The sequence below is a fragment of the Oncorhynchus nerka genome, linkage group LG9b (assembly GCF_034236695.1).
Source record: "Oncorhynchus nerka isolate Pitt River linkage group LG9b, Oner_Uvic_2.0, whole genome shotgun sequence".
NCBI lineage: Eukaryota > Metazoa > Chordata > Actinopteri > Salmoniformes > Salmonidae > Oncorhynchus > Oncorhynchus nerka.
In genome coordinates this window covers 28,711,092-28,725,826 of record NC_088424.1, presented here as the reverse complement: position 1 = coordinate 28,725,826, position 14,735 = coordinate 28,711,092, and the positions used below count along the sequence as shown (strand labels likewise).

Genomic DNA, 14,735 nt, shown 5'->3' with positions numbered 1-14,735 from the left:
TATTTGCTGTCACTGTCCACAGTTGGTTCTACTGTATTTAGCACCATTCCATCATCTTCTCATGGTACTGAATATTCAATATTTCATTGGAAGAGGTATACTGTGACATTTTTGATGGGATGAGTTTGGAGTGTTACAAAGAGCAAACTACTCTGTATGACACTTTAAACTTGTATAACCCTTAAGACTATGTTCAGTACAATTGGAGCTCACAGAGGTGTTGCTTGAGAGGTCAAACTATTAGTTCAATCATATCTATTAATTCTGCATCATAAGAAAGACACCAATAACTGAAAATCTTTGGACCCATTTGTTTATATTTAAGGAATATTAAATATATTACTTTTATAGGAACATTACCCTATTATTATTTTCAAGAGTTTATAAAATGCACAAAAAGAATCACCATCATTTTAAGCGCCGGCTTTGATATGAATAGGAAAATCAGAGATCCCCCCCCCCCCTTCCTCGCTTTCACCCTCCCCCTCCTAAAACGTTTCTTAGCTATTATTCTAATGTCCAGCTGCTAGCTTTTTAAACAGAGGGCATCTGATGGCTGCTTGGTCGCAGCACCGCAAATGAAAATAATTATTTCAAAAACTTGTTTATCAAAATAGTCTCTTACACTATGAATGAATTAGCATTTCAATGAAAGGTGGTGAAATCAGTTGTGTTCCTTATCATCATATACCATCTCAGTTTGGCTCTCCACTGACAAGGAATCGCTGTCTGCACACAAGCAACCAGCGTTATTGTAAAGCACACTTTTCTTCTTTTTTTTAACACTACATATTGCTGATTCTAAGCACGGTGGACATATAAAAATATGATCAGTTTACCGTATAGACTTAGACATTCATTAAAAGGAAATATGAAAGTAAATTGTACTATCTATCGTTTGCTGTTTGCACTTTATTATGCAGAAACAGAAAACACTTAGCATGTCAAATGAATCTGGAAATGATTCCCGGGGTAAACTATAAACACAGAAGTTACCCCGCACATTTACCCTCCTTTTTTCTCCTTCCTCTAGATCAGAGTGTAATTGCCAGTAATCAGGTCTGTTTGCTGCTGATAAAACCTCTCTGAATGCGAGGAACCCTCTTTGTGTGATGACTCAATTATGCCAGAAGTGGCTCATCAAACCTGGCCCATCAGCTGCTTTAATAAATAAGGAGGAAAACTTGCTGCGGGCGCATTATAATTCCATTCATTCCATAATTAAATTCATTCCAGTTTTAACCCTTCATTCGTATAGTCTGCCTCTGGAAGAGGAAACAAAAACAAGGGAGGAGGGGAGGGGAGGGAGCGGGTACCGAACAGACAGTGACCTTGCATAGAGCATCTACCCATCCCCATAATTCAAAATGATACTGCTGAAGAAAGGTTAAGAGAAAAGGCTCAATGAGAAGAGAATGGATGGTATCAGTTCAGATAGAGCCCTTCTGTCTACATGCATTGTTTCCACACAGCTTTAGACAGTAATTATGTTAAAAGTGTAATCTAATCATAGCAGTTGGTTGGGGGAGTATGCGGGAGCTGACATTTTAAAACCTTATTTGGTGTTATTCTCATTTGCCTAGCTATCATCTTGCATCTGCCCCAATCTAAAGGAAATGTAAGCAAAGTAATTCATGTTTATGGTCTTCGCACTTTTACTTACCCAACTGTAAGGTTTTATTGTTTTCTAAATTAAGTACCACTAGTACCATTGACTCTGTTTTACTTTATCACTATAGTGTCTGTTGATTACACAAGGGTGTCCCAAGTGCAGGGATAAGCTGGGGACATTTGAATGACAAGGTTAATGATGATTATTATTATACTAATGAATATCACTATTAGTTGGAGCAGTAGCTTTACAGTAGTTGGGTGGGTAAAAATTGTAACAGCACCACTTGTATTGATGGTGACATACAAGTACCGTTTGGCTTAGGAATCAGCAACATTATTAGTTGTCATAGTTGCACAGATGTAGGATCTTAATTTGACCAGTTTCTCACAGCAGGAAAATAATCCTGCAGCAACAGGAAATGTGAATTTTTGTGTGGATTATAATTCATGTACATTTGTGTAGGGGTTGGTCCATTTTTTGTTAGGGCAAATCAAGTCTTTAGAAGCCTTTTTAAATGGTGAATACACTACACTCCTACACCTGTAGTAGTAGTTGTTTTAAACAGTAGAATGTAGCTTCAGTATCCGCAATATACAAAACTGCATGACCTTGTCAATGGCTAACCTTTTTGAAGTTGATTTCCAATAACACAAATAACCTCATACTTGTATATTTAGCCACTTGTAGTTTGTATGGCTATGAGGAACAATAATTATGAACAATAATATGCTTGATTGCATTTATATTTTGTATTAGAGCAGGGAAAACCACAGTTGGATCCAAAGTAACAGATCCAACGTATAAGCAGTCCCCATTCAACCCCTCTCCAAACGGTGTGTGAGGCCATGGTTATTCATGACTGTTGGACTGGGAAGCCCTCTCCTCTCCCAGTCTCAGTCCGTCACAGCCCATTCTCTCCTATCCTCTGTGGTGGGAAAGGTAGCAGATGGAATAGGGTGGGGAATGGGCTGGTCCCAAGGACAGCATGCAAAGCAGACAGATTAGCACATAGAGAATCACATAGAAACCCTGCGCATCAGACATTAGGCAACTCTGCTCAGTATCCCCAGAGAAATCTGCCCCATACATGGGCAAATAGTCCTCAGAGAGCAAGACGTTATTTGTCTATTTGTGTTGGGGGGCAGGAAAATGATTCAGCAGATGACAAACCCACCGGCCTTCCTTAAATAGTAGTGAGTCTCTTTTTTCTTTTTCTTATGCTAATGATTCCGTGTCCCCCCCTTTTGGTTTGCAGAGGGGAAATGCTCTGAGTGCTGTAATTAAGATGTTTTTTTCTTTTTCCTTTTTTCCCCCAAAGCTAACAGAAATAAATAATTCCTGTAATAAGATCTGTGAAGTGAAGAGGCTTAATGTACTCATTGTGTTTGTCCTTGTTTTCCCTCTTGGATGTTTTGTGTTAATGAGACTGTGAGCAATTTGATCTCTGTCAAGCAATCAATTTGCATCTTGGTCCTTATTCAACCATGTGAGGTATTATCTTGTTTCCTGCCCGTCACTATCTCTGACTGACTGCACGTTCACCAACAATGTCTATCACCACCAGCACCGTTAGCATTGAGAACAATATTATCAATATGATTAATTAGTTAACCAACCTACAGTATACTACAATTTAGATTGAAAACTTGGAAATTGAGAATCAGTAAAAATGTGTTTCTTTCCACTCCACATTTGATTTGTAGGCCTATATCTATTTTTATTAAAGGTATATTTATTTTGTTTTTTTTTGTTACAGAGAATGAATTTCATGCTCACATCCTGAAAAAAGTCAAGAATTGTGCACAAATCGACCAAGGTGGACTGCGTGGACCTTGCAGCACGTCGTATATATTTCCAAAAAAACTGCAAATAAAGGTAGGCTTTATATAATTTGATGATATATTTTCCAGTGATGGGTTTGGATACTATACATTTGGATGAAAGAGCATGGAGCTAGTTGATGCCCTCTACAATAAGGTTGAAATATAGGGGGGGGGGAAGTATATTTTACCAATTCACTTTATCTGTGAACGGATATAGTCATGTATTTGTATGGCTAATGGAAGTGGTAGCCATGATGTTCTGGATAAGCAGCATGTTTAGCAGTGTCGTGTCAATGCTCTTTTGACCGCCGCAAAATATGTGACACAGATATTGTTTTACATATGCTGTATGTTGAGTCTGCTGCTTTATTTTTATACCACAGCACTTGTATTGTAGCCTACTGTGACCGTGCCTCCCAGGCTGCATTTAGACAAGCAGCCCAATTCTGATCTTGTTTTCACTAATTGGTCTTTTAACCAATCAGATCAGCTATGAAAAAGATCTGATGTGATTGGTCAAATGACCAATTAGTGGAAAAAAATATCAGAATTGGGCTGCCTGTGTAATTGTAGCCCCAGTGTTCTACTTTTGAAAGCCGTTCCTAAGTCCAAAATGGCTGGCTGAAACCATGACAATGTCCAGACAGCCTTGGATAAAATAGTATGACCATAATGTCAACCATAAAGAAATGGGAAAACATTTTGTACCAATGACCACCGAAGATCTATCATGTGTATGTGTTGTAGTTTTGTGCATTGTCAGGAATATATAACACAAACAAATCCCCACCTGAGAGTGTAGTAAATATTTAATACAAACAAAGCCTTATTTGAATAGCATGTACTGTATCTACAGTATTTGTTCTGCCTGTGTAAATATATTCATTGAACATCATGTGTTCTCTCCATGTCTACTTCTCTTACTCTGAAACGTCCATAGGAGATTTCCACGTTGCTCCATTACTTCTGATTCATCCTCTGCAGAATTAGGTACAGCTTTGAGTTTGTGAAGGACCAACAATAGCTTTTGTCGAATGGGTGTCAAAAGCACATGCTCTATACCCTCTCAGAACCTCTGTGCTGCTCACAAAGCAGAACATATAATACCTGAACACAAAAAGTTTGAGCTGTTCCTCCATCTCCCCTCAGATGACAATCAATCACATTTATTTATATTGCCCTTCTTACATCAGCTGATGTCACAAAGTGCTGTACAGAAACCCAGCCTAAAACCCCAAACAGCAAGCAATGCAGATGTAGAAGCACGGTGGCTAGGAAAAACTCCCTAGAAAGACTAGATACAGGCCTTTGAAGGAATACAGTATGTAATTGAACGTTCTAACTAACATATTGAGCGCAGTTAAAAAATCATGAACTAACAAAATATCAGTCAAGTGTATACTCCTCAGGGTCAAAACCAAGTTCATCAGGTATCTTACGAAGATAGAAGCATTATTATATTCAATATAGTATTTTCAATATATTCAAATAAGTATTTTCAAAATACATGATATTCTGGCTTTACTTGTAAGATAGAGGCATTTAAATGGTTCGTGTACAGAGCATTAATAAGGCATTAAATCAGAGGTTATGTTATGAAATATTTAAAAAGTGTTTAAAACAAGTAGATTTGCATAATGTGAGTGTTACCTCTCAGTAACACAGAAGTGCCTAATGTGAAAATATTAGTCAATCTGTGAAATTACATCTGAATTTGAAATTGAAATGAATTTGTATTATAGTAGACATTGTAACACATACACTATCTATACAAATCTTGTTTAATAAAAAAAATGTATACAAAATGAGTGAGTATCTCTTGTCTGTTTGTTTGTCTGTTCATACGATGATGGAAAAATTGTAATGAACTAATGAGGTAAATTATTTTTTACAGAATGTAATCTATAGTGTTTGGGTAGTTGTTTGTCTCAATAGGGCCCTAGTAATGAAAAGTAATGAACCTATTATGAGCAGGTCCTCTGAGGGCCCGGCGTGGCATTGAAGAGTGTGGCACATAAAAGGTTTATTAAAGTAAATTAAGGTCCATCACTGCCACACCTGCTCCCCTATTATAAATGTATGACAGGTCAGTGCCTTCAATCACAACAGCAAACCAGAGAGAGAAGTCATGTTTCCCATTACCAGGAAAAGTAACAGCGTATCTATCCTGTGACTCACAAATTTCACTGGCCTGTGACCACTATACACTGCCATCAGCCCAGAATAATTACCTTTAATAGGTTTTATTTGGGATCCACATGAGATGGTGACGAGGGAGAGTGGATGGATTTGAACAACTATTTTGGTCTAAACACACTGCTGTCTGTCTGTACCACCACCTGCACTTTAATGTCATTATTTTGCATTATGACGTTTTTTCCACCTCAAAGTTTATTTTGTTTTATTAACTTCACCTTCGGTTGGTGTTTTGCTTTTACATGTGTTTTCATGACTACACCCATTAAATACCGCAGATAATCAACACGTAAATACATAAATGTTCCGGGAAATATAGGGTAATGTTGATAGGAAGGTTCAAAGTTACTTCAAATAAACTTCAAGAACCCTCAAATTGGATGGATACAGCATCTGCTGAGCAAATGTTAACATCATTATTCCAGTCCCAGTTGTCAACAGAATCTGTATTTTGTTAGAAATGAGTGTTACATGCTAAAGAATACATTGTGTGTTCTTTATCAACAGATGGATTCAGAAGGAGAGGAAAACACACACCAAACATGCAACGGGGGTAAAGGTCAGCAGCGTTGACAACTCTTACCATGTTCAAGCAAGCACATCAATAGCAGTAACTAAGCACTTCAGCAATTCACGCACATTCCACTTATACATCTATGGGGTCTAGGGAGGAATCAGTTCAACAATCCAACTTTACAACTGTCAGTTTTACAAATTATCTTACCAATTTGAAGAGCACTGCATTGCCATTATTTTATTCAGATGGGGAATTACTTCATCAAATTGGAACTGTGGCTCAAATTCGTTAAGGAGTGAATATATATAGTGTGATTGAAAACCCCTAGACAGGGGGATGCCATTATGCTAGTGTTCCAAGCCTCTAAGGTCTGGCTGGTGGCACCAGAGCCATTACTATGTCTGGGAAATTCATGGAAGCTTTATTATGGGGTTGTGCTTCATGGGAATACGGTGGACTTGAATGAGAATGAGATTTGCATCTGTGGTGCATGGCCCTCAGGGAAAATCGATTTGCCTTTTCAGATGATGTTGTCAAAGCTGTCAGGAGGATGAGCTACAGCAGATCTCAGAAAGAGGAGAGCAGATTGGGGTTGTGGATATTAAAAATAAAAAAAATCTATATAAAGGGTACCTTGCCGATGATTTTAATCATATCAGAAGGCTTTTGTTGAAGTAAAATAGTTCATTATAAAAGGTTGCAAAAAATCTATTTTGATAAGTAGCTGTAAAAGTAATCTTTTCATAGAACATTTGATAGAGTACAATCCAAAATCATACTAGGGGAACACCCCACTACCATGAGTGTAGTCGGCCACAACTGCTTATCAAAAACATGGAGCTAGTACAGTAGATCGGTAGCTTTGATCGGGATTGTGTTTCTCCAGTAGCCAGATGCGTAGTCACTCCACAGTGGAAATGTAAACATTACTATTTACCTGACGTACTTCTGTTTCTGTTTACAGTTCCAGCTGACTGCATCACCCAGGCTCCAAGGTAAGGGTTCATGACCTCTTTGTGAAAATAAACACTTACAGGTATCCTCTAATTCACCCCAGGTTTCTATGCCCTTGCATACAGAATGAAATAGGCATCCTTTGTTAGTAGATGTGGTATGCTGGCCATTCTCTTATCTTGATAATACCGGTTATAATTGAATTTGGCCCTGTAGGTCTTCACTGCGCTTCTAGGTACTTCATTTGTATGAATCATCTCGACCATATACAGTTTCTTCAACCTTATGTTTACCTTTTCAATCAAGTTACAAAAAAACACTTGATTTTACTTTCTGAATCCTGAAATACAGTTGGGGAATAAACTGACAATGTTACATTTTACGTTCACTTTCAGTTCAAAGTAACGGCTATGGCCTTTTGTTGACCCCGTTGCTCTTTTTATTCATTCATCCCCCCCACAACAGCACATATGGGTCTATGGCTGCTAGGAAGAGGCTCGCCCAGGAAGGGGTGCAGGGCGCCCCCGTCAACAAGAGAAAGTCTCTCCTGATGAGGCCCTGCCACTACAGCCCCAGTGAGGCGTGCTGTGAGGAGGAGAACGAGGACCTGGCACCGCCACAGGACAAAGAAGAGCTGAGGAACATTGACACTCCAGCAGGTAGACAGATGTCCTGTTGTTTGTCTGTTTTGATGAACAATTGACGCTGAATTTTAAAATCCCATCTGTTGCATTCATATTTCCCTCCCTCTCTATTGCATGTCTGCTCGCCATCAGCCAGACCCCATAGTCATTGTGTATTGGAAGTGAAAGACGAGACTGCTGGGTTCACATTAGTTGTGTCTGTCTCACGTCCTCAGTCCTACTTTTGACAGCTTATCTGCCATGATATTTTTGGCATGGCTTTTTCCCCTATTTTTGACGAGGCCAGATTTCAGACTCCTCCTTTTCTTCTTGTCTGTGTTTGGTTTTTCTGAAAAGCCATTCAAGAATGGGTTGAAAACACAGAGAATTGAATAATGATCATGTTTGCTTTAGGCCATTCTGGTTAGAATGTCCTCTGTTGATGTTTGTTTAGTAAAGTGAGTTGAGTTTAGAATATGCACACGATTTATTGATTATTAACACAAGCTAATGTTGCATCTTAAACAGAACCAGGTTCCCTTCTGAAGTATGCGATTGCTTAACCATCTTCTTATAAAACCAATGTCACTGATACAATAGAATACATTTGTGATTATTTGTCGAAAGATACTAAGACCAAGGTGTGTACTCAACAATGACCTAAGGAAATGTTTGTTTATTTCATTGAGCCCCTCCCCCCAAGCAAAACATTTCTATTTCCAAATGAATTGAATTTTGAGCATTTTGGCAACAATACCCATGGTTTACATGTGCATTCTCACCCACTATAATCTGCACTTATTTGGTATAGTTTTAACGATGTAACTAAGCAACAAACGTAATTGTCCCCTTCGAAAGCTTTTGTTAGGCCCTCTTAACACAGTCCAAATATACATAATTAGGCATAATGTCTACAGCTCATTATAGTACACATGTGGGTAGTTAAATGGACCAAGAGAGTAGCTCAATGAATTGTGCGGATTAATTGGAAATGGAATGTATTTGTTTCTGGGGTTCATATAACATTACAATTATCATAACCCTTTCTGCACTAGCTTCGCTATCTGTTTTTCCCCCTTTGATATCTTCCTTTGTTCATATACCTCCCTCTCATGGTCTGTTTGTGTTTCAAGCAGAGCTTTTATGTGTCTGTATTCAGTCACCACTACCTACTTGTTCTGTATTATAACCTTTTAATCCAGAAAAGTTTATCTTTTTTATCAAAAGAAGGCACCTGCAAACAGCAAGCCCTATACAATACAGTGAACATGTATCAAAAGGCAGGCAACACAAAGCAATGACTGAACATTGTGTGATTAACATAAGCCTACATACATCTGTAAATATATTTTTGTCACAATCAGGTCTGGGGATATTTTATGTGAAATGTCTATGACAGTTAAAGTGGATAGAAAAAGCAATAAGAATGTAACAGCGGGATACTGTTCATATCTGCATTTTAAAACAAGAGGGAAAAATAAGCCGCTAATTTGGTCGAGCCGCACTGTGTTCAACTCCAGCCAAGCTCCAACCACACTGCAGAGCGCCTATAATGGCTATTCTGGAGTACAAACTGTTCACCTGTTCCAATACACAAACCACAGGAGGGATCCATGTTTTTCTCTCCCATGCGGTCTCTTTTCCACTGCAATTCTCACTGTGTGTACAGTTGAAGTCGGAAGTTTACATACACTTAGGTTGGAGTCATTAAAATTCGTTTTTCAACCACTCCACAAATGTATTTTTAACAAACTATAGTTTTTGCAGGTCGGTTAGGACATCTACTTTGTGCATGACACAAGTAATTTTTCCAACAATTGTTTACATACAGATTATTTCACTTATAATTCACTGTATCACAATTCCAGTGGGTCAGAAGTTTACATACACTAAGTTGACTGTGCCTTTAAACAGTCTTTAAAAAGACATGATATCAGAAAATGATGTCATGGCTTTAGAAGCTTCTGATAGGCTAATTTACATAATTTGAGTCAATTGGAGGTGTACCTGTGGATGTATTTCAAGGCCTACCTTCAAACTCAGTGCCTCTTTACATGACATCATGGGAAAATCAAAAGAAATCAGCCAAGACCTCAGAAAACAAATTGTAGACCTCCACAAGTCTGGTTCATCCTTGGGAGCAATTTCCACACGCCTGAAGGTACCACATTCATCTGTACAAACAATAGTACGCAAGTATAAACACCAATGGACCACACAGCCTTCATTCTGCTCAGGAAAGAGATGCATTCTGTCTCCTAGAGATGAACGTGCTTTGGTTCGAAAAGTGCAATTCCTTCTCAGAACAACAGCAAAGGACAAAAGTACAAAAGTATCTATATCCACAGTAAAAACAAGTCTTATATCGACATAACCTGAAAGGCCGCTCAGCAAGGAAGAAGCCACTGCTCCAAAACCACCATAACACCACCAGACTATGGTTTGCAACTGCACATGGGGACAAAGATCATACTTTCTGGAGAAATGTCCTCTGGTCTGATGAAAGAAAAATAGAACTCTTTGGCCATAACCATTGTTATGTTTGGAGGAAAAATGGGGAGGCTTGCAAGCCGAAGAACACCATCCCAACCGTGAAGCATGGGGGTGGCAGCATCATGTTGTGGGGGTGCTTTGCTGCAGGAGGGACTGGTGCACTTTACAAAATAGATGGCATCATGAGGTAGGAAAATTATGTGGATATATTGAAGCAACATCTCAAGGCTTGGTCGCAAATGGGTCTTCCAAATGGACAATGGCCCCAAGAATACTTCCAGAGTTGTGGAAAAATGTCTTAAGGACAACAAAGTCAAGGTATTGGAGTTGCCATCACAAAGCCCTGACCTCAATCCTATTGAACATTTGTGGGCAGAACTGAAAAAGCGTGTGCAAGCAAGGAGGCCTACAAACCGGACTCAGTTACACCAGCTCTGTCAGGAGGAATGGGCCAAAATTCACCTACCTAACTTATTGTGGGAACCTTGGGGAAGGCTACCCGATACGTTTGACCCAAGTTCAACAATTTAAAGGCAATGCTCCAAATACTAATTGAGTGTATGTAAACTTCTGACCCACTGGGAATGTGATGAAAGAAATAAAAGCTGAAATAGAAATATTTATTTACTATTATTCTGACATTTCACATTCTTAAAATAAAGTGGTGATCCTAACTGAACTAAGACAGGGAATATCTACTGATTAAATGTCAGGAATTATGAAAAATTGTGTTTAAATGTATTTGGCTAAGGTGCATGTAAACTTCTGACTTAAACTGTATGTGTGTGTCATCCATCTGTACAAAAATAAGTTGTTTTCTGTCTGCTCTGCTAATTGTAACTAAACATAACTGACTTTTAATCTTTGTTGAACAGGCTGATATTCATATTCCTTTGTTTAGAATGAAATGTCTCTAGCAACAAAAATATTATCAGCCACGTCATTGCATGTCTCAAAAAAATCCAGCTTCATATTTTGCATCAAAAAAGGAGTTTAACCATGTCTATTTCATTCACCTACTTCCTCTGTTGCTGGTCTGTCTTCACCTGCCTTGTATTGTGGTAGTGAATATACATCACATCCCTACATTTACACAATCCAAAATCATATGCTTCAAAACAGGTTCGCCAGATAAGTCAGAGCGATACACTTCCTGCATTTAGCAGCTTTTATTTTGGGGGATTAAGTTGTATACTATGGCCTGATAATGACTAGTAGTATCGGTTTGGTAATGCCTTTATTATCCTCAGTGGAATCCACTTACTAGATTATATAGCCTACATAATTGCATCCTAAATTATCTCCAGATCTATCAACCTATTGGACCCCCCCCCCCCCCCCCTTACTTTTAATTTGCTCTGTGACGTACTGTACAGCCTACTTATGATTTATAGAGTAACAACTCTTATGGCCTCACTAAAGAGCTTTAGCACTGAAAATAAGTTTCAATGATTTGGGGGATCAACATATATTTTAGTGAATCAATCCAGATGATAGCGCTCCATTGTTAATCATTGACCATGACTTGATATTAATATAATCAGTGGTGTCACTATATTAAGAGTCATTTAACATACATTTTGGAGATCTAAGAGCCTAGCTTTTCTGTTTGTTTCACTTAAACTGAACAATTCTTGAAACCAGAAATTCAAATGTCATGTCAAATATATTTGACTATTACACGCAGTCCTGGGATATAGTTAACATTTTGATATGTCCATAAAAATGTCCACTGATAAAAAGCGGAAAAGCTTTATTTTAAAAGCTTTTAGTAAAGAATCAATGTAAAAAATCAATTCTCAGGTGCACTCAGTATAATGACCTATTGAAAAAAGATTAATAAAAAGAAAGAAAGAATCAAGGGAAATCAGGATTTTTGTAAAAAATGTAATACTGAAATGTTTTCCTCTTTCTTGGTTCTTGTGCTTACATATGAATATGGGTTCTTAAATGAGTTGTGTGTGATTGACAAGTTAATATCTTTAAAATCACAAAGCCCTGCTTCACGTACACCTCAACTACCTAAAACTGATGTTCAGTGCCACAACCCATGTAAATCTCTGTCATTGTCTGGTCCGTCTAAATCCACATCAAGTTGTTGTTTTCTGATTAGAGATTTCAAAGAACAGGAAGACAATCTTGTTCCTCATCTTTAGGTTTCATGTTCAACTAGCCAAAACAAGTGTCTTGTGTATTATCTCAGATGTACTTGAGGAATTGCCAGGAAATCTTCCAGTTGCTGTCCTGTCCATACTATTATTATTTTCATTACATATTGTATTTGCCAATCCTCTTAACAGTAATTTCAAACAACAAGACATGCATTTTCTAGATAGGAAAAAGTGTCTCTACAAAACATTATGACTAAGCTGAAGTGAGGACATACAAGATTGTTACTCTCTCTGCCTAACCAAATGATCTCTGAAAAGCATGGCCTTAATATGAACAATTGACTCAAGCTTGAAAAAAAACATCACAACATAGTTTTTGTTCTCATTTGCTTTTACTTTGTTTCTAAGATGGATACTCAGAAACACTTAACGAGCCCAAGAGAAATGGCTGCCAGGACGCAATAACAAAACCCCATGATTCCTTTGGATGGTCTGAAGTGGTGACTGACTTTCCCCATCAGGAGGCTGCAGCCTCGGAAACTCTGGAGGACGAAGAAGTGGCGGAACGAAACCAAGAAGAAGAGGAAGAAGAACAAAGTCAGGACAGGATGAGTATGACTTGCAGATCGTCGCCACGTAAAAGCCCATACAGAGACAGCTGGGAAGCCGAGTGGGAGCCTCTGTCCCTGTCTCATTCTGCAAGGGTGAATGGCTCCAATGGCTCTATCAGCAGCCCCTCCAAAGCCACCACCGGAGAAAGATACCTATTGGGGAGAAACGACTACCTACACATGAGAGACCATGATCCTGACTCTGTCCTTAGTGGGTACAACATGGGCAGAGCAGGTCCCTTCCAGACAGGGACCCTGCGGCTCTACCGATCAACCCCCAGTGAGGAGGACAGTGAGGGGGAGCCAGAGGTGGAGAGGCCTCCTCGGCTGGAGGCCTGGGCCCTGGGCCTGCAGGAGATGGAGAGACCCCTGAGCCTGGAGATGGACAGAGGAGACAGAGACAGAGGAGACAGAGACTGGGACAGAGGGAGGGTGAACCTGAGTCTCCTGGAACAGGCCATGGCATTGCAGTCAGAGCAGAGACAGGTCCTCCACAATGCCTACAGGGAGATGGATAGGTTCCTACTGGAGCAGATGACCAATGAGAGGAGGCACCAACGGCTACTGGATGTGGACACCAGGGTGGGCTATCATGGATGCAAAGGTACAAATACTTCATTTGAAAACATCTTATTTCTTTGTCAATTCAAGATTCTAGATGTTTTATTTTATAACAGCTTTTTATCAACGTAATGACAGTGAGGACCCTTTTAAGTCCATCCTTTGTTTTTGTATGTGTACTATTAAATCCACTTGAGAACAATAGAACTACATACAGTGGATATTGCACTTATTCTAATGAAGAGTAGTGGGCATCAAATAAGTATGCAGCAGACATGATTATGCATGTTTATCTAGTATGAATTAGACCACTTGTGATTTCAATGATGAGATGCTTCGAAACGTCAAAATAATAAAGAATCATATTCAGCGGGGAAAACCTCTTAAGTACGAAACACATTTTGGCAACAATTGAAGTAATAAATAACCAGACTAAAATAAAAAATAAATAAAAAATCTTCTGATGGAATTGCTACTTCCCAGAATATTGGATTTTGATAGGAATCAACTGGATATTTAACCATGACCATAAGTCTTAAATCCGCCCAAAGTACCCCTCATGTTTTCCACTGATTCTTCAAATGACTGCAGCCTAATGTGTAATCCCAGATGTAATCTTTCGATGGATGGGCATTAAGAAGTCAATGCCATGTGTTGAACTGGAAGCCTTAACTAAAAGGACAGATTAATATAGAAGCTTTTTGCGAAAAGTGTCTGGCTCTTTGCATGATACTGTACTTTAATCTATTTGTTTCTATGTACATACAGATTCATTCTAGCATTTCTCAGAATCTCACTTAAAATAGTTTCGAGGAACATTCATGCAAGCAACTCTTTACAAGTTTAATGAAAAATCAAACTCAAGTTCATTAGAATTTTACCAAAAGCTATTACCTTTGTTGCACTCCTTGCTTGTGTGGGTAGTGAAGGTTACAAAGCATGTTAAAGAATGATACTGCAACACTCTTGAAGGTGTCATAAGATTGTTATGGAATGTAAAATGTGATTGTCTATGTATTAATCTAAGCGCTCCTGTTATTTTCCTCCTCCCAGACTCTCCACGACCAGATAAGAAGGATATAAGGTGTCCTACCCCTGGTTGTGACGGCACTGGCCATGTCACTGGTCTGTACCCCCACCACAGGAGTCTGTCTGGCTGTCCCCACAAAGTCAGAGTCCCCCCAGAGAGTAAGTCACTCAGACATACACATACATGTATGTACATCAGGTA

At 38.8% G+C, this 14,735-nt stretch overlaps 1 protein-coding gene across 3 annotated transcripts in view; it reads left to right on the top strand.

Moving 5' to 3' along the window:
- The window catches only part of LOC115114556 (suppression of tumorigenicity 18 protein-like), a 61,793-nt gene that overhangs the window by 31,049 nt on the left and 16,009 nt on the right, over nucleotides 1–14,735 (top strand). For all 3 annotated transcript variants that reach the window (XM_029642900.2, XM_029642899.2, XM_029642898.2), the window contains exons 3-8: nucleotides 3,372–3,490; nucleotides 6,142–6,193; nucleotides 7,116–7,146; nucleotides 7,571–7,764; nucleotides 12,741–13,547; nucleotides 14,558–14,692. In XM_029642900.2, the coding sequence (XP_029498760.2) occupies nucleotides 3,372–3,490; nucleotides 6,142–6,193; nucleotides 7,116–7,146; nucleotides 7,571–7,764; nucleotides 12,741–13,547; nucleotides 14,558–14,692 (1,338 nt within the window). The remainder of the gene's footprint in view (nucleotides 1–3,371; nucleotides 3,491–6,141; nucleotides 6,194–7,115; nucleotides 7,147–7,570; nucleotides 7,765–12,740; nucleotides 13,548–14,557; nucleotides 14,693–14,735) is intronic.